This window comes from Littorina saxatilis, linkage group LG15, assembly GCF_037325665.1.
Source record: "Littorina saxatilis isolate snail1 linkage group LG15, US_GU_Lsax_2.0, whole genome shotgun sequence".
Lineage (NCBI taxonomy): Eukaryota > Metazoa > Mollusca > Gastropoda > Littorinimorpha > Littorinidae > Littorina > Littorina saxatilis.
This window is the reverse complement of record NC_090259.1, coordinates 25599969-25623343: the sequence shown is the minus strand read 5'-3', so window position 1 is coordinate 25623343 and position 23375 is coordinate 25599969. Positions and strand designations below refer to the sequence as shown.

Genomic DNA, 23375 nt, shown 5'->3' with positions numbered 1-23375 from the left:
CTTCCTCCTGCTAGCTTTTTCTTATTCTTTCTGATTTGCTTTAACTATGCTTTTCATCTAGATAGTTCCACAGTTTATAAGTAATGCTTGTCCGACATGATATTTGTGTTATTTTCCTACTACGTAGGGCGCGTAATATAAGCGTTCGCTTGAGTTCGTGTCCCTATTGTTTATCGTTGTATTATTGTATCATGTTTGATTTAATAAAACATTGTTTAAACCAAAACCCCTGCATCCTGTCTCCCTCCCTCCCATCCTCTCCTCTTTTCCTTTTGTGGATGTTCTTCGCATTGTTTGTGCCAGCTTTCATCTCCATGCTCTATATGAAGCCATTTTGTCTATTTTCATGTTTAGTCTGTCATGTGCCATAGGTGAAGTCCATTGCAAACTTTCATGTCTTTTCATACGATCATATCAGCACTGTAAATAGTGGATAGTCGGTTAGTCATTGTTATCGATTTTCACGTTCTTTTTATGGAACAGTTAGTGTCATCGCTGAAGAGCAGGACAAACTTTGATGGCCGAAAACTTAAAAAGCACGGTAGTCAACGGTTTTTTTCTAGCATTTATTTTCACTCGGCAAATTTGCCGAAATTACCATTTAAATTTCGGGAGTTTTGGGCAGTCCGAGGTGCTGACTTTGCCGAAATGACGGGAAAGTTGTCGGCGATTTGAAATAAGTTTTGCGACTGCGTCAGATTAGTGATACATTTACATTTATTGCGTTTGCTGTGTTTCAGACAGCGTGCATGCTAGACCCTTCTTTTCAGTCTTTGCGCCAAGCTGAAGTCAGCAGAAATACTTTTGATTAGTAATGGTTGTGTTGACTTTGCTGTGTTTCAGACATTCATCAAGCGCCACAGCTCTTACCATGGTCCCCCGCTCAGCAACAAGTACCGGTATGGACGCAATTTGAGACGTCCTTCCGGATCTTTCGTCTTCGTCAGGTAAGACTGCACATTGTCATGTCGCGTCACTAGTTCGTCTGTGAATATCGGTCTGCCGGTCACCCTCTTTCAGTCTGTCTATTTGTCACGCACATCCACGCAGGCGAACAGAAATCCGTTGAAGTCAGTGTTGGTCTTAATTTTCGTATGGGTCCTGTCCGACTACCTCCATCTGTCGCTCCGTCTAAACCTCCAGCGGTCTTATCTGTCGGGTCTATCGCAGTATTTGTTGGTTTTCGTGTCGTTAATCAGTTTCCCTTGCAATTGCTTTTGTTTAATTGTTTTACAACGCTTGCACGGGCTCTCTCCCACGAACACCTTAGCTCATTGCATGCGTAAGAGCTAGATGAATTAAATGAACCAAACACAAGAGATTGGTTCTTTGCACGAGTGTATTGTCCTGAAATGACAGTCTGTGTGTCCATCATTGGCTGATAGGCCTCTTAATGACCCACCATCAACATCGAAGCCAAAGTTGTAACCAGAACACACATTTCTGGTTTCTTTTGACGAGTAGTATTTTTGATCTGTCTTGTCCTGTTCTCTTTTCTGTAAGATTCTGGGTCCAGGAAACATTGTATTCCTTTGTGGCTTCTCTCTGCCTTACCCATGATTATTTCTTGTCCCTGTTCTGTTTGAGCACGAGTCTGGGGATTATTTACATTAAAAAAGTGTTATTACAACAACAAAAAAGACAGATGTCACCCTTTGATTAGTTCTTGCTCTTGGGCAGTTTGATATATATACATTCTCGAGATGGGAAAAAAAAGCCAAAAAGTATGACGAATTTTTGTATTTGATATCTTCATTTTTGACTCACATGCGAAGCAAAAGTGAGTCTATGTACTCACCCGAGTCGTCCGTCCGTCCGTCCGTCCGTCCGTCCGGAAAACTTTAACGTTGGATATTTCTTGGACACTATTCAGTCTATCAGTACCAAATTTGGCAAGATGGTGTATGATGACAAGGCCCCAAAAAACATACATAGCATCTTGACCTTGCTTCAAGGTCAAGGTCGCAGGGGCCATAAATGTTGCCTAAAAAACAGCTATTTTTCACATTTTTCCCATTTTCTCTGAAGTTTTTGAGATTGAATACCTCACCTACATATGATATATAGGGCAAAGTAAGCCCCATCTTTTGATACCAGTTTGGTTTACCTTGCTTCAAGGTCAAGGTCACAGGAGCTCTTCAAAGTTGGATTGTATACATATTTTGAAGTGACCTTGACCCTGAACTATGGAAGATAACTGTTTCAAACTTAAAAATTATGTGGGGCACATGTTATGCTTTCATCATGAGACACATTTGGTCACATATGATCAAGGTCAAGGTCACTTTGACCCTTATGAAATGTGACCAAAATAAGGTAGTGAACCACTAAAAGTGACCATATCTCATGGTAGAAAGAGCCAATAAGCACCATTGTACTTCCTATGTCTTGAATTAACAGCTTTGTGTTGCATGACCTTGGATGACCTTGACCTTGGGTCAAGGTCACATGTATTTTGGTAGGAAAAATGTGTAAAGCAGTTCTTAGTGTATGATGTCATTGCTAGGTTTAGTTACCCTAAAGGTCGAGGTCAAGCATGTGAGTCGTATGGGCTTTGCCCTTCTTGTTTACTGCAGATAATGTTGAGAATGTTATCCTTTGATTAATTTTCGGCAGTGGGCAGTTCGATCCAGGTACCTTAGATTTTTTTTTTTTAAATAAGGAAGTGCTGACGTCAACCTATGAATGTTTCTTGCCCCGTTAGTGTGCACGTGGTCTTGTCTGGCGGCTGCTTCCCTCCAAAGACAAATAGAGTGAAAGACGCATGCACGCACGCACGCATGCATGCATGCACGCACGCATGCACGCACGCACTCACATACACACACATACACATGCACGCACGCACACACATACACATGCACGCACGCACGCACACACACACACACACACACACACACACACACACACACACACACGCACGCATGCTCATGAACATTACCACCATCGCCTTATGAACGCAACAAGAAACCAAGTTTCCATATTAGCCGCAAGAAGACTCAATTTCTTAGATGACGACAGCAGCTATAAAGATGTCCATAACCTCATTGTATCGTGCGCACGAAGAAGCCATAGATGTATATCAAATCAAGTGCACGACAGGCAATTACTTCGCCATATGAGTGCGCGTGGGTAGGCTTTCTGTCTGTCTGTTTTCAATTGTTGTGTTCTCCTTTTCCTTTCTGCCAAGATGGACATTTTAGCAAGCAGTGTCGTGTATTTTGAGAGTCATTGCGACCTTCCGAGTGGACTGTTGGTCCATATGTTTGCACGTTGTGGAACCAATCTGCGTGCGCAATCGAACACTAGCTTCGGAGTATTCGATACTGCTGTTTTAGCCTGCCACCAAATCCTCAGACCAGTCCGGCACCCAAATTCAATGGCATGCAACCAACAAACACCGCACAATGTTTTCACATTTTTAGTTGTAACGTGCTTCGTCATGCTGGCCTCTCGCTATATGTGATGATGTTCCCATCCTTTCAACAAGTACAAAATCAAATCTGGAAATAATGGCTATAATCAACATTTATTTTAATTTGGGATCCTTGGTATGACAGTCACTTTAAAGGTACTGAACTTGTCAAATCCAGGTGCACAGAGCCCCTGTGGCTTTTAGTCATACCTCAGGCAGCTATCCGTTAGAAGAACTACCAAGTTTCATTGACTTGCACCCAAAGAGTCAAGAACTGCGATTTTTTTACGAATTAATTTCGTACTCGGACCCGGCTGGTCTTGACCTATTTCTGGATCTAAATTTAGATCAGGTAGATCACCACATCATGCACAAAAAGACACGTCACTAGCAAACTATGTCAGACGTCATCATGAGTTTGTGTAAAACAAAATGGAGGCCGGAATCACTCAGTTGAATCGAACTCCGACCAAACACCACGTAATAACTAGGTTAATTTATGCACTCGCGTGAACAAGAAACTGTCGAGCTTCACAGATGTCGTCGTTGGGTAGTTTTGGGTTAGTTTTACTACCATAGGAGGATTTTTGAACTGTAAATGCACTCAGCTGCAACAAAAACGCAAAACGAAGGCTGTGAGCTGCACTGTGCCTTTTAGACCTTTCAACTTCTGCACGCAATAGCTTACTTGACAAAACAAGTCCTCACTCAGTCGCTTACTGGACAAAATCTGTCTCCATGCAATCGCTTACAGGACAAAATCTGTCTCTATGCAATCGCTTACTGCATAAAACCTGTCTCCATGCAATCGCTTACTGGATTAAATCTGTCTCCATGCAATCGCTTACTGCATAAAATCTGTCTCCATGCAATCGCTTACTGCATGAAATCTGTCTCCATGCAATCGCTTACTGCATAAAATCTGTCTCCATGCAATCGCTTACTGCATAAAATATGTCTCCATGCAATCGCTTACTGCATAAAATCTGTCTCCATGCAATCGCTTACTGCATAAAATCTGTCTCCATGCAATCGCTTACTGTTACAGGACAAAATATGTCTCCCTGCAATCGCTTACTGCATGAAATCTGTCTTCATGCAATTGCTTACAGGACAAAATCTGTCTCCATGCAATCGCTTACTGGACAAAATCTGTCTCCACGCAATCGCTTTCGTGAAAAAATGAGTTACTAGAAAAAAATCGGTCTCCAAGCAATCGCTTACGGGACAAAAGTAGTATCCATGCAATCGCTTTCTGGAATGTCTTTATTTTGTGCAACAAAACCTTCACGAGACACCGCGATTGCTTCCTGATTTGCTCCAGTATCAGCAGTATATCTATGCAAAACCGCCGCTGGTCAACGTCAAACAGGGTCTTTGCATTGTTGTGGCAACACATCAATCATCATGAAATGGTTTCCTGGTATTTTGTGCAATATATGCAAGAACCTGCCGCGAGAGAGCGTCACACGGTTGTGGCCTAGTAGCATCGACCTCTCAGTGAACTGCGCACGTGAATCCAGGGTCAATCACTTGAAGGGCAAAGGAGGGACAGAGGGAATCCAATATCCGCGTCGGCAGGTTAGCGTGCATGCTGCGTTTGATGAATGGATTGAGGTCTTTTTCTTACTCAGTTGTTCACATGTAGGATGATGGGGTTGATATATGTCTGTCTCTCTCTCTCTCTCTCTCTCTCTCTCTCTCTCTCTCTCTCTCTCTCTCTCTCTCTCTCTCTCTCTCTCTCACACATCCCCCTCTCTCTCTCACCCCCTCTCTTTCTCTCTCTCTCTCTCTCTCTCTCTCTTCCTGTCTGTTTGTCTGTCTGTCTTTTAGATGGATATATAGAGGTCTGACTTTTATTCACATTCACTCTCTCTCTCTCTCTCTCTCTCTCTCTCTCTCTCTCTCTCTCTCTCTCTCTCTCTCTCAGTCAAAGTCTCTCTCTTTCTCTCACGTTGGGGGGGGGGGGGGGGAGCAATATGTGTGCTAACCGATGAATAGAGGTCTGTCTCACCCTGTTATTCCCAACATTGTGCTGTTAATATGAGAACAGGCGGTGTCCCCTATTTACCTTGCCCCGCAGGCTGTCGATCTACAAGGGACAGGGTAATGATTGAATGCCGACTTTATTACATTCACCCTGCTGTCTCGATATACCCCATTATAGAGGTTGCAGAGAAAACGACCAAATGCACAGTACGGTACCGATATAAAGATGAGGTATTGTTTCTCGTCCCGGACTTTTGGTGTAACATCCCGTTGATACATTGAAACCGTCCTTCTAAGGCTCTCTCAATTTAAGACTATACCCTTGGTTGATGTTTTTAAAGAATGTTTTTGTCACAACCTCTGTAAATTAACCATTGTAAGTATCTCTCCTTTTAGGCCCGAGCTTCTGAAAGTTTGGGAGTTCTTCATAGAAGTTGGGAGGAAAGGGGGGGGGGGGAGGCGGAGGGGTAAGTTACACTGTACCAGTTTCTTCCCCGGGGGGCCTGTCCTGCGTGGGTCCTAGACGAGCAAAATGAAAGCGCCTTGGACTCGGTGTCTTACTGAGTATTCGGTCGGTCTGCCCGCAATCTGTATATTGACGCAGAATTGACCAGACAGCAGAGCCAAATTTAGCTTTTTCCCACCCTTCTATTTGTGGGGGGTGGGGGGTAGGGGGCGTTTGGTCTGCTGATTAAACTTCAGGATATTTATCACGGAAGAGCGGTCCTGTCGGCAGTAATTTCAACCCTGTCAACTCGTTAATGTCCGGCAGAAGCGGGGTTTCGCAACTTTTTTCCAGATCTTTTTTTTTTCGTTTATCTATTCTGTCTGTCTGTTGCTGTCTTCTTCTTTGACAGCCATTTTGCAATTTCAATTAACGCTGGGAGACCACTGTTTTGGGTTGTTGTCAATCTTTTCTCTGCTAATTTCATTTGTGGTCGCTTTTTGCTTAATGCTGCGCTATCCAGATGTTATATTTGAATCGCAGATCGATCATACATTTCCATCATAAAAGCAGGTATTCTTTTTTTTAGTAAAACACAGAGATAAAATCTCAGTTATTTTTGCATATCAGAAAAAGCGCAACTTAGCGCTTGGGTATTTTTTCTCTCTGTTTTATTTCTGATTATATTCCAGAAAAAATAGTTGTGTTAAAAACGCCAAACACAGAAGAGCGGTGGCACGAGAGTAAGCGTAGTAAGAATACTCAGGAAAGCAGTTGTAAATCTGACAGAAAACACGGTCTCGGTGACAGAGAGATGGACCGACAGAAGCAAAAGGCAATTTGCGTGAAGTGGCACTGAACCCGAGGCCCATGGTCATTCATTATGCTACCATCGTTTGCCCTTGAGGTTTGGGAGGAGTTTCTTCTTGTCCGCAAGGAGCAGGGAGAGAGAATGAACGATTCTGCAATACCAGGCTGTGTCTGTTTGTTAAGTCTGTCCCTAATTGAACCAGAGTTGACTTTGGGAAGTCTTTACAGAAAACTCAGGGCCAAAGCTTCGTGCAGCGAGCTTCGTGAAATAATTTCGCCCAGTGAATATAAGGCTTTATGATGGTTTGTTTCTGTAGTGTTTGACGGTGTGGGTAGTGAAGTACATTACTCATTGGTGCGCCGGTCACAAGAAAAAAGGTGAAATGTTTGCCTCCATTCGGCTGCCTCCCAATGCTCTGTGCTATATATGAAAAACAAGTTGGTGGACACTGTAATGAACACTACAGGTCGTTCGTGGTCAGTGTACCTGACCTAGTTGTCGACATATTCTTTAATCGGGTCAATAGCTTCGGTCACAGCACAGTTAGGACCGATCGCAGGCCGGACTAGTGTATTTCTGTCTTGTGTCAGTGTTTCTGTGCAAGTTTGTTTGTTTGTTTGTTTGTTTGCTTAACGCCCAGCCGACCACGAAGAGCCATATCAGGGCGGTGCTGCTTTGACATATGACGTGCGCCACACACAAGACAGAAGTCGCAGCACAGGCTTCATGTCTCACCCAGTCACATTATTCTGACACCGGACCAACCAGTCCTAGCACTAACCCCATAATGCCAGACGCCAGGCGGAGCAGCCACTAGATTGCCAATTTTGAAGTCTTAGGTATGACCCGGCCGGGGTTCGAACCCACGACCTCCCGATCACGGGGCGGACGCCTTACCACTAGGCCAACCGTGCCGGTTTCTGTGCAAGTAGGAATGGCAAGTTCATGGGGTATTTGTGCCAGAAGTTTGAGAACTGCAAGTGCAGCGTTTCCCCGATTGCCTCTTTTGTTAAGAAGAAGAAGAAGGGGGACGACAGCTTCGAGGCTAATGATGTTCCTTGTTATTCCACTTTCTTTTTTGACGAAGAACGGCTTCAACGGAGGGAAGGGGGAGGGAGAGAGAGAAGGTCGGGGTGGGGGCGGTTAAGGGAGAGAATGAAAGAAAGAAAGAAAAAGAAGTCCACATACTAACATTGTTGAGCTCGTTCAGCTCTGCGACCGTGACCAAGCAACAAGTTGAAAAGGTCCGCATATTATACTGCAACAATTACCCATGTGCCTGCTAAAAGTTATAAATGGTGTAACTGCAGCTTGCGATGAAGTGCGCTTCATTATGACCTCTGGCCTTGACGAGACCTGTGTACTTTACACGCTTGTGTTCCTTTCTCGCTGGCACTTGGACGGCCATTTAGACTTCTTAGCTGCCAATGACTCTCCAAGAAAGCTAATGGAATTTGGCCTAGTCTAGGGGGAAATCGGAATGGAGTAAATGAGGTTGAGGGATTGAAGTTTTTGTATTGTAGAGACAGCGTGTGTGTGTGTCTGTGTCTGTGTGTGTGCCTCTCTCTCTCTCTCTCTCTCTCTCTCTCTCTCTCTCTCTCTCTCTCTCTCTCTCTCTCTCTCTAAATTACGAAGACACGATTGGGAGCGAGTGATTCTTTGCGAATCTTTTCTTTATTCCAATTGGAATGGAGACAAAATGTTTCCTCTTCTCCTGGGAAATGAAATAATTGGAGATAGATCACGGAGGAGTTGATTGGCGTTAGAGCTCTTCTCAGTTTTCCCATTAGCAAAAAAGTCAGAAGAGAGTTGAAGCCCACAGAGAGAGACGGACAGACAGACTAAGACAGACAGACAGACGGTGTGTGAGGGAGAGAGATGTAGGGGCAGAGAGAGAGAGACAACAAAGGAACTAAAGCTGAACTACATTGCAAAAAGAGAGAAAAAAAGAGAAACAAAAGCACACCAAGACTAATACTAATACTAATACTACTAATAGTTCTACTGCTACTACTATTAATGATGATAATATACTAATAATGATACGGGGAACGTCTAACGTAGTTAACAACTTGTTAACAGCCGCCTCCTCCTCCCCCCCCCCCCCCCCCCCCCCCCCCGTCTACAGTTACTAATTGTATTTATGGCTCTATTATTAACCTAGTCCTTGGAAGTTGGCTTCGCTGTCGACCGATCTTCTTGTTTCTTGAGTCTTTTGTTTGCCTTCCACTTATCCAAGTCAGATCAATGTTGTCGAGTTGTCGCGTTAACCTACTCACCTACTGACCTGACGAGGGTCTGTTAGAATTCTGTTGTCTTGGTCTGTTTGGGGAGCCCGACACGGCCAGACTGACAGACAGACGACAGACAGAAAGACAGACCGCGCATGCACGCACGCGCACACACACGTAAGACCTCGCATGGACGCGCACACACACGTACGCACGCACCCGCACACACACACACACACACACACACACACACACACACACACACACACACACACACTAACACTAACACACACTAATACACACACACACACACACACACACTAACACTAACACACACTAACACACACACACACTAACACAAACACACATACACACACACACCGAAACGCACAAACGCACAAAGAAAATAATAACCAGAAGTAATCACACCGAAGTGGGGGTCACACAGTGAGAGAGATACAGACAGACAGACACAGATCGACGACAGACAGACAGAGATGGACCGAACGACACAATGTTGAAAGAAAACAAGATTTGCAACGGTCCACCAAAGTTGACTCCGTGTTGCAGAGAGGGTTGGTGCGGATGACTTTATGCCCAGCTTGTCAGCTTACCTTGGTCTGCGGCTTGAGGGGGCCAGTGGGGGGGGGGGGGGGGGGGTTAGCGGAGAAGATAATCGTCAGATTGGAAGCGGCTTATTAGTTTGTCACGGAAAGATTAGACTTGATTGCACTCCATCCACTTTTGGGGTGTGCTGTTTTAACCCTTGTTAGTTGTAGGGGTTATTTGAGACAAGCCGGGAATGGGGTGGGGGTGGAGCGCTTTGATGCAGCTATGGACATTTTATATTTTTTGCTGAGCTCTGCGTGTTGGTGTTCATTGCTGTGTGGAATGTGCTGATACGGTAAAGGAGAGGTTCGGCTTTTGAAACGTTATGGTTTAAGCAAATAAAGGGCGAATTTTGTTGATGTGTACCATTACCAACATCATATTTTGATCACACACACGCACGCACGTGCACAAACACACACACACACACACACACACACACACACACGTACGAACGCGCCCACGCAGAGAGAGAGAGAGAGAGAGAGAGAGAGAGAGAGAGAGAGAGAGAGAGAGAGAGAGAGAGAGAGAGAGAGAGAGAGAGAGAGAGAGAGAGAGAGAGAGAGAGAGAGAGAGAGAGAGAGAGAGAGAGAGAGAGAGAGAGAGAGAGAGAGAGAGAGAGACGGTTTGATAGTTTAATGTCTTTAGCTAATTAAAGCCTTATCGACAATTGGTAATACACACTCTTGAAAATGAACGTATTTACATGAAATAATGAAAATGAACATATTTACATGAAATAATGAAAATGAACATATTTACATGAAATATTTACAGACATTCTCTAGCAAGGTATCAATGCCAGGTAAAAATTACTTCACAGTTCCGCTCGAAGTCAATATGATCTTTTCTATACATCGCATATTTACCAGCAACATTTTTCTCGCAGATTTAGCCCATGTAGATAGTAACAGCTTTGTTGATCTGTTGGTAATAATGTCTGTTTTGCACAGGTCGCCAGGTATGAGAGAGAGAGAGAGAGACTGAGAGAGAGAGAGAGAGAGAGAGAGAGAGAGAGAGAGAGAGAGAGAGAGAGAGAGAGATTACTGTTGGGCGCAAAGTAAGAATCCGGGGCAGAGTTGGAATAATCGGGATTTCCCGAAACCTCATTTGATTTCCAACAAAGCGCCGCATTTCCGGAAACGAGCTGCCTCGTTCTAGAAATGGCAACCCTTCGACTGGCACAAAAAAAGTATACCCTTTTCACAGGTCATGAATAAGGTATATGAAAAAGCAAGGTCGTATACAGGGGAAGTCTTGAATTGGGGGTGTGGGGGTACACTGTGTAACAATTCTCTCAGTGACACTCAGCGCATGCAGCTAGCTAGTTGCTGCTGTCTCGATCTATTTTGAACACAATGATTTTTTTCCCTCAGAGTAGAGTGTTAGTTTGTTACAACAGGCTGAAATCGTCTTTAATTTGAATCAACATTTTGCAACAATCAATCACATCAATATAGCGCACAGACTTGCGCATCAAGTTACGTTTCAAGAGCCTAGATTACCGTGCAGTGACAAGAGCCTACTCAGTAAAAGGACGTAATGCTGTCTCTGCAGCCCAGAGAGACTGTGTGAGTTTAATATATAATCAGTTAAGACTGAGTAAAAAATTATTACAATCGATAGTTACCAGTGAAAAGTTATATCGGAACACTCTTGTTGTGTTTTTGTTGTTGTAAAATGTAAGATCTGAAACGTTAAAAATTACGTAAAATTGGTGCGTTTTGGTCGAGTGGGATGGGTCGTTGAACTGTGTTGTTACCAAGTTATCAAAGATGTTTTTGCTTTATGTAATTCGGTTGGTTTGGTGCGTTATACAATGCATCTGCTTTTTCAAGACTGAGCATTGATCACTTTAAAACACAAGGATCATCATAGGCCATCATGACTTGTATCATTTTACATCGCATTCCAAGAAAGAGCAGAATTCTCACTATGCGCGCGGTACATTTCTAGAATCGCGTAGCGCAAAGTTGGAATTCCTACAATGGCGGCCATTGTTGGAATTCCAACAAAGCGCAGGTCATTTCCGGAAAAGCGCCGATGACGAGATGGGTCGCAACAATTACTAAAGTACATTTTCAACAGAAGCCTTGGCATGAACACAAAACCCGAGTCTGGTTTCTGTCTTCAGCTGAATCAATTGTCTTCGCTCGCTTTTCTGTTTTAATCGGCCAAGTTCTTGGGTTCACCTAGACTGTGTTAGATGAAATAGGCTACCCCACTTAAAAGTCGGACCTGAACTTCGTCGTAAATGTTTTCAAACAAAATGAAGAAAGAAAGAATTAGGCATATGCACACCCATGACGTGTTAATTCCAGTAGTTGAACCCCATGTTTTGTTGTTTAAACAAAATTTAATTCAAAATACATGACATGAAACAATTTAAAATTATGCTCATAGTAACACGAACTCAAGCAAATGCTTGTTTTACGTGACCAAAAACAATAATAAGTTACACTCATTTTCATGATGGTGGAAATGACAATAATAAACCAGAAGAACAAATTGTGGGAGTGGGGGTTCAGGTACTAAATCAAAACAGAGGAATGATAGAATCTACAGAGAGAGAGAGAAAACAAGTGGCGTAAGGCGAAAATACAACATTTAGTCAAGCTCAGTCGAACTCACAGAATGAAACTGAACGCATTGCATTTTTTCTGCAAGACCGTACAATCGTAGCATCGTCTGTCCACCGCTCGTGGCAAAGGCAGTGAAATTAACAATCCAGAAAAGCGCGATAGCGGTTCCGCTGAGGAGGATAGCACGCTTTTCTATATTTCTATTCTTTTTAACTCTTTGAACGTGTTTTTAATCCAAACATATCATATCTATGTTTTTGGAATCAGGAACTGACAAGGAATAAGATAAAATTGTTTTTAAATCGATTTCGGAAATGTAATTTTAATAATAATTTTTATATTTTTAATTTTGAGAGCTTGTTTTTAATCCGAATATAACATATTTATATGTTTTTGGAATCAGAAAATGATGAAGAATACGATAAACGTAATTTTGGATCGTTTTATAAAATATTAATTTTAATTACAATTTTCCGATTTTTAATGACTAAAGTCATTAATTAATTTTTAAGCCTCCAAGCTGAAATGCAATACCAAAGTCCGGCCTTCGTCGAAGATTGCTTGGCCAAAATTTCAATCAATTTCATTGAAAAATGAGGGTGTGACAGTGCCGCCTCAACTTTTACAAAATACCAGATATGACGTCATCAAAGACATTTATCAAAAAAATGAGGAAAAATCCGTCTGTGGGATATCATACCCAGGAACTCTCATGAAAAATGTAATAAAGATCGGTCCAGTAGTTTACTCTGAATTGCTCTACACACACACACACACACACACACATACACACACATACACCACGACCCTCGTCTCGATTACCCCCTCTATGTTAAAACATTTAGTCAAAACTTGACTAAATGTAAAAAAAAAAAAAAAGGGAGGGGGGGGGGGGGGACAAGAAAAAATGTCTTCTTACGGCGTATATCTTATCTAGTAGCGAAAGTCGGATACGAAATGCGAATCACTCAAGAAGGTACTTTGTCACGCGCTTTTGCGTGGACAAAGCAAAACGATCAGCAATCTATCAGAATTATGACGATGGTAAAGATTATTGGGCTATAAGCTGGCTATAAAACACGGCATAGCAAGTATCTTGGCGTGGAGCGTCAACATAATTTCGGTGCCAGCTGCTTTATATACCAAAGTTTGAACTCTTTCTGACATGAAACTCATCTCAGTTCACAGATGTAGACTCTATAGTGTTTTGAACATTAATGCGGTGTGATGGTGCGGAGTTGTGGTGTGGGTAGGGGATGCAAACAGTTGGCGAGGGGTCGGGGTCGTCTCCGGTCACAGTGTGAAACCTGTGTTGGTCTTGGGATAGAGGTCTTAACTGTTATGTGTGTGAGACTTGGGCACAAGGTGTGAGCCAGCTTGTGAAGGTGTGAATACCTGTAGAGGAGGGGGTGGGTGTTTGTAGGTAAAGTCAAATATTTGGTGGTTTTCCTCTCTGTGGTTTTTGTTTGAAGCAGTAAGCTTAACTGTTTGAAGACAGTTTGTTTGTATGCATGCTATTACCGCAAGTTTGCACATCGGTTCTAACTTCGAACAGACGGACGGGCAAACACACACACACACACACACACACACACACACACACACACACACACACACACACACACACACAGAAGCACGCACGCACAAAAAACAACAACAACAAAAACATGCAAGTGAGACTTAAAAGAAAGAGACAGGAAAAAAGTCAGGTTTAAAAGCAAGTTTAGTTGCGTCCAAGACACTTTACCCTTTTGATGTACACATTTTGAATGCACAGTTAAGTGCCCGCCGAGCACACTTAAAACGAAAAACCGTCGTTTGAAACAACGCACTGACAATCGCAAAACCATTATTTGAAACAACCCACCAATTTAAAAGCCAAGGGAACATCTTTTTCAAGTCCGCTTCTAAAGATGTACAGTAAGTATACTTGCCCCTTCAGGCCTGGACTCACGAAGACAGACACGCGTACAAAGACAAGACGCCGTTAAAACAATACGGCTGGCGAGTTCAAAGGGAAATGTCTCAATAAAAAGCCATTGACTGCTGAGGAAACCTATAACACCACGTGCAGCCCCTCTCGTCAGCTTGAATCAAAGGGCGTTGAAGGTCAGTGACGAGGGGGGAGGGAGAAAGAGAGAGAGAGAGAGAGAGTATTAAATCACACATCGGTGATCAAATCAAATCAAATTAAATTTTATTTTACGAGGGCTGTGGGATAAGCAAATGCCAATACATGCAGACGAGAGAAAGAGAAAGAAAAATCGCACGTGTTAGTGTGTGTGTGCCAAGAAACTAGGAACAAAATGCTGTCAAAGATTCGTCCCTTGTATCCCCGAAAACGTTAAGACACCAACGTCCTAAGCTTCAAACCCCAAGAACAAACACTTTGCCACAAAACTCTTTGCTCGCTCTTCCGGTCAAGAAAACCTTTCTTCTCAGCTTTTTCTCTCCCTTGCTTTTAGTTCTATAAAAAGTTGAACCTCTAATAATTATCAACCTTAATACGCACTCACTACAACACAAAAACAGAAAAATATATATATTTTATTTAAATGCCCACACGGAGACATCTCTGACAGACAGTTTATCACATGTATGTCCTTCGCTGTCTCCATTCACAAGACAGACAGACATCTGATAGCGGCTGATCAAACAGTTTACCTATTGCCTTTGACCTTGCTCTTGATGCCCCGAGTTGATTATTGCCTCAAATGGGCGTACCGTACCGCAGGGAAGAGGGTGCACAGAGGCATATGTATAGATACTGTGCTGATTATATTTGAAGAATGTGGAGTACATGTCCTCTGAAACCTTTGAGTGGCTCATCTCCACCTGGACATTTTTTGTTGAATTAAAGAAGTTTTTACATTTTTTAATTTGATTTTTTGGAGAGACTCACTGAGTCTTAGTAATGAGGACTCTCTCTCTCTCTCTCTCTCTCTCTCTCTCTCTCTCTCTCTCTCTTTCTCTCTCTCTCTTTCTCTCTCTCTCTTTCTCTCTCTCTCTTGCTTAGATCAGGACTAGCTGTAAGAAAGGTCCTACGGACCTAATGCTATCTTTCCTGTAATAAAGTTCAAAGTTCTCTCTCTCTCTCTCTCTCTCTCTCTCTCTCTCTCTCTCTCTCTCTCTCTCTCTCTCTCTCACACACACACATGAACAAGTGTCTCTCTCTCTCTCACATGAACAGGTCTCTCTCTCTCTCTCTCTCTCTCTCTCTCTCTCTCTCTCTCTCTCTCTCTCTCTCTCTCTCTCTCTCTCTCTCTCTCTCTCTCTCTCTCTCACACACACACAGACATGAACAGGCGGTTAGATGTACCAACACGAATCCACAGAGCCACCCTATCTTACTAGCTCTCCAAATGTCCAGCGATCTTATTGTGTTCTCTCCTCACCTGTGACAAGGAGGTTGTCAGCTGTGTGTACATGTATAAGTAATAGCGAGAGACGATAGCCTCTGACAAATTGGTGTCCATTTCGGTCTGGTGTGTGATTGTGTGCTGTCAAATAGCTCTCTTTGGATGAGACCTTTGTGTGACGCTTGTGGATGTTTTGAGCATTTTATGTCGGGTCATCGAGATGTCAGCGAGCCCGTGGGGGGGGGGGGGGGGGGGGGGGGGGGGAGGGGAGGGGGGACTTTCAATAAGCGAGGTTTATGTTGGTCTCGGAGTTTTATTGGATTATTTTTCTTTCAGCTTATGTAGATATTGTGGACAAGGCCGGATCAGTGGTGATAGTTTTGAGCTTGACTGCGTATTCGAAACGCCGAAATATATTTCGAATTGTCAAAAACTTCGCCATCTTTTCGGCAGATTTACCGAACTTTTTCACGGTGGGGGAAAGGCGACGCCGAGGACTGTCCGAAAGTTCCACAAGTTGCCGATTAAACATTCAGAGTAATTTCGGCAAATTCGACGGAGAAAATACATCGTAGCAACGTCCATGCTTGATTTTCAGGATGTGATAGTTTTCATATGTTCAAAACTTCTTGACTTTTGGAATTTACAAGGCAGGAATTTGAGACTTGGAAAAACGGCTCGAAATGAAGATACAAGTGTTTGATTTTTACATGGAATTCTTTTCTGCGCGGAACTTGCTATCAACTTATGCGCGCGTATCTCCAGACTCGGACTCAAGGCGCAGGGATGTATTTATGCCGTGTGAGATGGAATTTTTTACACAATACATCACGCATTCACATCGACCAGCAGATCGCAGCCATTTCGGCGCATATCCTACTTTTCACGGCCTATTATTCCAAGTCACACGGGTATTTTGGTGGACATTTTTATCTATGCCTATACAATTTTGCCAGGAAAGACCCTTTTGTCAATCGTGGGATCTTTAACGTGCACACCCCAATGTAGTGTACACGAAGGGACCTCGGTTTTTCGTCCCATCCGAAAGACTAGCACTTGAACCCACCACCTAGGTTATGAAAGGGGGGAGAAAATTGCTAACGCCCTGACCCAGGGTCGAACTCGCAACCTCTCGCTTCCGAGCGCAAGTGCGTTACCACTCGGCAAACTGCTGTCAACTGTAAAGGTAAAACTACATAGTATGTATTGGCGTATACAATAGATAGTTAGGTTACAGTCGGTTATGTGTTGGCTGTCAACTGTAAAGGTAAAACTACATAGTATGTATTGACGTCTTCAATAGATAGTTAGGTTACAGTCGGTAATGTGTTGGCTGTCAACTGTAAAGGGAAAACTACATAGTATGTATTGACGTCTTCAATAGATAGTTAGGTTACAGTCGGTAATGTGTTGGCTGTCAACTGTAAAGGTAAAACTACATAGTTTGTATTGACGTCTTCAATAGATAGTTAGGTTACAGTCGGTAATGTGTTGGTTGTCAACTGTAAAGGTTTGTTTGTTTGTTTGTTTATTTGTTGCTTAACGTCCAGCCGACTACGCAGAGCCATATCAGGACGAGACTGTAAAGGTAAAACTACATAGTATGTAATGACGTCTTCAATAGATAGTTAGGTTACAGTCGGTAATGTGTTGGCTGTCAACTGTAAAGGTAAAACTACATAGTATGTATTGACGTCTTCAATAGATAGTTAGGTTACAGTCGGTAATGTGTTGGCTGTCAACTGTAAAGGTAAAACTACATAGTATGTATTGACGTCTTCAATAGATAGTTAGGTTACAGTCGGTAATGTGTTGGGTGATCTAGTAAAACGGCGACATTGACATATCTTACAAACTGAGCTGAGACCATATTATAGATGATATTGCTGTGACTCTGCAAGATGGACTAAACTGAAGCTGACATTTCTGGTGACCTGGAATGTTCTGCTTAAGCGTTTCCGCTGCAGCCCGGCAGGTGGTCCGCCTAGGTTCAGATTGGCCGTGAATTGGTTTTGAAGGCTTTTTATGACGCGTGTGGATGTTTGCACATCTTTTTTGTCAATTCAGCTGCGAATTTGTCAACATACAAACTGGAGCTGGCATTGGTTGGGCGAACAATACATGAATCTGTGACAGTGAATATGCGTCTCCCTCGATTTTAAATCGCTTTTAGAAATAGAGGACCGTAAAAACACAAGAGACCAGTAAAACGACAGTGGCGTTGAATTAACCATTCATGTCCGCATGAATTATCCAGGTAGTTTTAGTACACTCCTCACCTCTCTTTCTTTGGGGGGGGGGGGCTTTTAGTCTTTCTCGATATACACATCGCTTGGAGTTGGATGGACGGACAACAGTAGAAAGATAATGGCGTTGAATAGACCGTTCACCTCGTCGTGAATGGTCCAGGTAGTTCAAGTACCGTCTTAACCTCATTTTTGACTCACATGCGAAGCAAAAGTGAGTCTATGTACTCACCCGAGTCGTCCGTCCGGACGTCCGTCCGTCCGGACGTCCGGAAAACTTTAACGTTGGATATTTCTTGGACACTATTCAGTCTATCAGTACCAAATTTGGCAAGATGGTGTATGATGACAAGGCCCCAAAAAACATACATAGCATCTTGACCTTGCTTCAAGGTCAAGGTCGCAGGGGCCATAAATGTTGCCTAAAAAACAGCTATTTTTCACATTTTTCCCATTTTCTCTGAAGTTTTTGAGATTGAATACCTCACCTATATATGATATATAGGGCAAAGTAAGCCCCATCTTTTGATACCAGTTTGGTTTACCTTGCTTCAAGGTCAAGGTCACAGGAGCTCTTCAAAGTTGGATTGTATACATATTTTGAAGTGACCTTGACCCTGAACTATGGAAGATAACTGTTTCAAACTTAAAAATTATGTGGGGCACATGTTATGCTTTCATCATGAGACACATTTGGTCACATATGATCAAGGTCAAGGTCACTTTGACCCTTATGAAATGTGACCAAAATAAGGTAGTGAACCACTAAAAGTGACCATATCTCATGGTAGAAAGAGCCAATAAGCACCATTGTACTTCCTATGTCTTGAATTAACAGCTTTGTGTTGCATGACCTTGGATGACCTTGACCTTGGGTCAAGGTCACATGTATTTTGGTAGGAAAAATGTGTAAAGCATGTGAGTCGTATGGGCTTTGCCCTTCTTGTTTCTCTCATCCTATTATCTCTCTCCCCCCTCCCCCCTTATGTTTTGTCCCCTTCGCCTCTTTCTTTAGCCTTCTCCTTTATTCTCGCTCTGTCCTTTCTTGGTTTTTTGAATGACTGCACAGTGTAAAAAGCTGTGCGCGTTTCACGCTTGTCGCTTGATGTGCCTTTGACTTTCAATAGCCGTGAAAACCACAGCTTCTTTGACTACCACGGAGTAGTCTTTTCACACCTCAATTCATTCCTTTTTCTCTCTTGGCGAATGGGGTGTGGGGGGGGGGGGGGGTGGGGGACGAGTGAAATAGAGGGGTTTCAGTCAAGGACAGAGGATGCTAATTTGTTGAAGCAGGGCTACTGTAATCGTGGGAACATGTCCCAGTCATTGTTGTCTCGCCTGGGCTCTTTGCTTATACAATTGAGGGAAGATGTGTAGGGCTAAATGGCTCAGGGTAAAACCGAGGTTGTTTTTCTACCAACACCATGCACTCAACACGTCCCCATCTGCCCACTATAACCACCATCGTCGCTGTTTTCATGGTGTTGTTTGAAGGATGCATAATTATAATGAATTTGTGTTATCTTGCCTGGGTACTCTGTCTTCAATTGGTACCTTGTAGTACTTTCGTGTCGTTCAATCGCTCGGGGTACTGATTTAAGTAGCTGAGATGTTTTTTCTTCCAACGCCACTCACCAACGCACCCACCCCCATCGTGGCTGTTCTTAGGTTAACATTTTTTTTTTAGATTTTCCTATAGCGGAATTGTGTAGGTGTTTTGTTGTTGTCTCACCTTTTTGTTTTGCTTATAATTGAATTAAAGTGTGTTCACTGTAATTGCATAGGTTAGCTGACTGAGGGTGTTTTCTTTCAAAACCACCCACACTTCTACAAGCATGCGCGCTAACTGCAATCATCCCTGCTGTAGTGTTTTACTTGTTTAAAGGTTACGTACTGAATATTTTTACAGTGAATTCGGTGAGGTATTTTGCTCTGGGCTTTCTGGTCGGTCGATGTATTAATTCCTTTTACATTTTGCTTTATACCGGTTTACAAAACGTATACCGCGAACGTATACAGCAAGCAGTACTTGAACTCCCGACTTGTGACTGTTTATCATCAACGATTAAAACGCATGGCGAAAACAAAATGAGATAACAAAAACAAGATCAGAATTTTTTTCAAAAACATAGTTACTTCCTCCTCTCCCCACCCCTCTTCTTCCCCCAACACCCGGCCCGGCCAAAGGAAAACACTTGACAGGTAATGCTGATATCATTTTCTTTTGACTGTAAAGGTCTTGTCCTTTCCCGTTTAAACCATTGTATGAATCGTCACAGCTCCGTTCTAATCTTGTCAGCCAAAGAAAACAGTAGAGATGCGGGCGACACTGATAAGTGATATAGGGGGTCTTCCGTGAAGGTACAGTCCAGGCATTTTCAAAGAGAGGGCCTCACATTTTGATGTCGAATTCGTCATTCGTTCAGGAATCAAGTTTTGAGACACACAACAACAGCAACAACAACAACAAAACAGCAACTAACAACAACAAACAACAACAACAAAACAGCAACTAACAAAAAAACAAAAAAACAGCAGCTAACAACAACAACAACAACAACAACAACTAACAACAACTAACAGAGAATCAGTTAAACAAAATTACCCTATTTCGTTGAACAGAAGTAAGAGATCAGACAAATATTTGCATAGCCTGCACACAACACCCAACCCAGTAAGCTGATCCACACATTCCAGGTCAGATGGCACAATGATTGGATTAGCAGTGGTGTAACGATCGAGCTGTTTACTCCGACAATTGACCTCCTGGCTGTGGTTGTTGGAAGCCTGCTGATGATCACTATAGCTTCTGCCCGCAGTGCACTGGGTGGTAGTATTGACAGGTCCATTTTCTGGCTCAACTGATGGGTCTGATGTACAGCTGATTGCACGTGCTGATGCCTGTCAGCAGAAAAAGTGTAAGACAGTGGGTATGCGCGTTCATCCACAGACACACAGACCTATACAACGACAGACAGACAGACACGCACGTACACATACACGCACACGCGCACGCACGCACACGCACGCACGCACAAACACACACACAATCTCTCTCCCTCCCTCCCTCCCTCCCTCCCTCTCTCTCTCTCTCTCTCCCTCCCTCCCTCTCTCTCTCTCCCTCCCTCCCTCTCTCTCTCCCTCCCTCCCTCCCTCCCCTCCCTCTCTCTCTCTCTCTCTCCCTCTCTCTCTCTCTCCCTCCCTCTCTCTCTCTCTCTCTCCCTCTCTCTCTCTCTCTCTCTCTCTCTCTCTCTCTCTCTCTCTCTCTCTCTCTGTTTGTTGAAGTCATGGAAGGATTGTTTGTCGTGAGTGGGCCAGTTCTCCCGACGATCACAGTGAGCCACAATGATCATAGCCCAGCAGGTTGATATAACTCCATTCCTCTCGTCCTCTCTGATTGAATGTAATGAAGCGTACTCTGTAGCTTATTAACTCGAACGGTTTGGTTACTTGTGGGAGGCTGACTTCTTATCTAGGTCACGACACGTGCCTTTCATCAAGTTAGTTCTTCTGTAGGCACACATTATTCCCTTGTTTATGTATTTACTCCTGATGAACAGTAGCTGCTCTGGACAAGAAAGGGTTACATTCTTTCAGATTTATGAAATTGAATATAAAAAGAGGGATGAATTCCCAAATGATGAAACCAGCAATTAGCACAAAACCAACACCCGACTATAGCTCCCTTCCCCACCCCCGTCGCTCGTTACATTCACATTTCAGGGCGGGGATGTAGCTCAGTCGGTAGCGCGCTGGATTTGTATCCAGTTGGCCACTATCAGCGTGAGTTCGTCCCCACGTTCGGCGAGAGATTTATTTCTCAGAGTCAACTTTGTGTGCAGACTCTCCTCGGTGTCCGAACACCCCCGTGTGTACACGCAAGCACAAGACCAAGTGCGCACGAAAAAGATCCTGTAATCCATGTCAGAGTTCGGTGAATTATAGAAACACGAAAATATCCAGCATGCTTCCTCCGAAAGCGGCGTATGGCTGCCTAAATGGCGGGGTAAATACGGTCATACACGTAAAAGCCGTGGGGGTTTCAGCCCATGAACGAACAAACAAACAATTCACATTTCAGACTTCACTACCACCTCCACCCGACCCCTCCCACCTCTCCAAAACATTTGTTTACTGAAATTCGAGGAAATGCTTGTTGACATCGTTTTACGCACCGCTCCCTAAAACATCACCAGAACAGTTGTCGGGAGAAAACTGGTAAAACAAAACAAAACAAGGACCACGTCGACAACCACAACAACAACAACAGCAACAACAACAATCCCAAAGCGCCCCCCCCCCAAAAAAAAACAAAAACAACAACAAACAAACATCACCAGTAACTTTTTGAAAAAGTATGTTTCCCACCTGGACCGCATACCACCTTCAATCAGGCTGTTGTTCCCAATACAATTTTGGTTTTTCAAAACGATGGTAAGGGAGCTATTTATAGCAGACAATGTGGAGTGATACCATATTTAAAGGCTGACCTTTTTTCTGTCAACCCTCGTGACAGCTTCGTGAAATTTCCCCACAGGCACTGGAATCGACTCAACGTGTATTGTATGACTCAAATCAAATAGCATTTTTGTTTGTTACACATACTTGGCATTATGCATATTAGATTTTAATTTTGATATGTGGTCACACCTGAAACCCATGCGGTTAAGGGGTCAAATGTGCTGGGTGTACTTCTTTTGTTTATGAACTTTGTTCACACACACACACACACACACACACACACACACACACACACACACACACACACACACACACATAAGCGTGATTCTTCTTTGCCCTCCATTAAAATAATCTGCAAGCTAAGCGATCAGGTTTACCAGTTTGATGGGGGAAAGAGTAGAGGATCTAGGAGGAAGATACATACATGAACCGAGAGAGGGTTAAGTACATTGAGAGAGAGAGAGAGAGAGAGAGAGAGAGAGAGAGAGAGAGAGAGAGAGAGAGAGAGAGAGAGAGAGAGAGAGAGAGAGAGAGATCCATCCATGTAGCTGATGTAACCTTTGCATGCACAACATTGATTCAAGTGCCTGTCTCACCGCATTTCGCACAATAGCTCGTGACAAGCTGTAGTAGGTATTGCTGGAGGTTGTCTGACATCCAGGCCGACTGATACCACCACCGCAGTCAATCACGGACACCAGTAACACTATACTTTCTACCACACTCGTACCACGCTGTCCGAGTGGTCACATTTCCACCCTTTGTGTGGACACCTGTATACCTGACACCTGTTACTCTGACCTACCTACCTGGCACACGAGGAAAATCAATCGAAGTAAGTCAATGCTGTGGCTATTTTCCTTTTCATGCAAAGTTTGGGAAGCTGTTCCTGTGTGGTGTATTTTGGTGTCAAGAGGAATTAAGCGATTGTGTCATGTATACGCGTCGTGTGAGTTTACGTCAGCTGCCGATCCCCAGCAGTGTTGTGATAGGTGATTCTTCTTGTGGATTATGACGGATGGTATGTATTTTGGCGGTTGGTGTTTTTAAAGTGAAAGTGTGGTTTTGGGTTTAGAGTTTGTTGTGAAGCGATGATCGGATGTTTAAAGTATTTACATTTTGTGTTTTAATGTGTTATTCGCTTACAGAGACATTTTTACCCGTACGATATTGTGAGCATAGAGAGCCAACTCTTTCAGACTGTCTGCCTCTCTGTTTCTCCTTCAT

The 23375-nt window shown here is 43.3% G+C and overlaps 1 protein-coding gene across 3 annotated transcripts in view; it reads left to right on the top strand.

Moving 5' to 3' along the window:
• LOC138948920 (ras-specific guanine nucleotide-releasing factor RalGPS2-like) overlaps positions 1-23375 on the top strand; it is a 139783-nt gene that overhangs the window by 50351 nt on the left and 66057 nt on the right. For 2 of the 3 annotated variants that reach the window (XM_070320569.1, XM_070320563.1), the window contains exon 2: positions 844-947. Coding sequence is in view for 1 of the 3 variants with exons in the window: in XM_070320563.1 (XP_070176664.1) it covers positions 844-947 (104 nt within the window). In the remaining 2 variants the exon portion in view is untranslated. Of the gene's footprint in view, positions 1-843; positions 948-22798; positions 22984-23375 lie in introns of those variants that run through there. The other variant, XM_070320571.1, reaches the window with a different exon arrangement.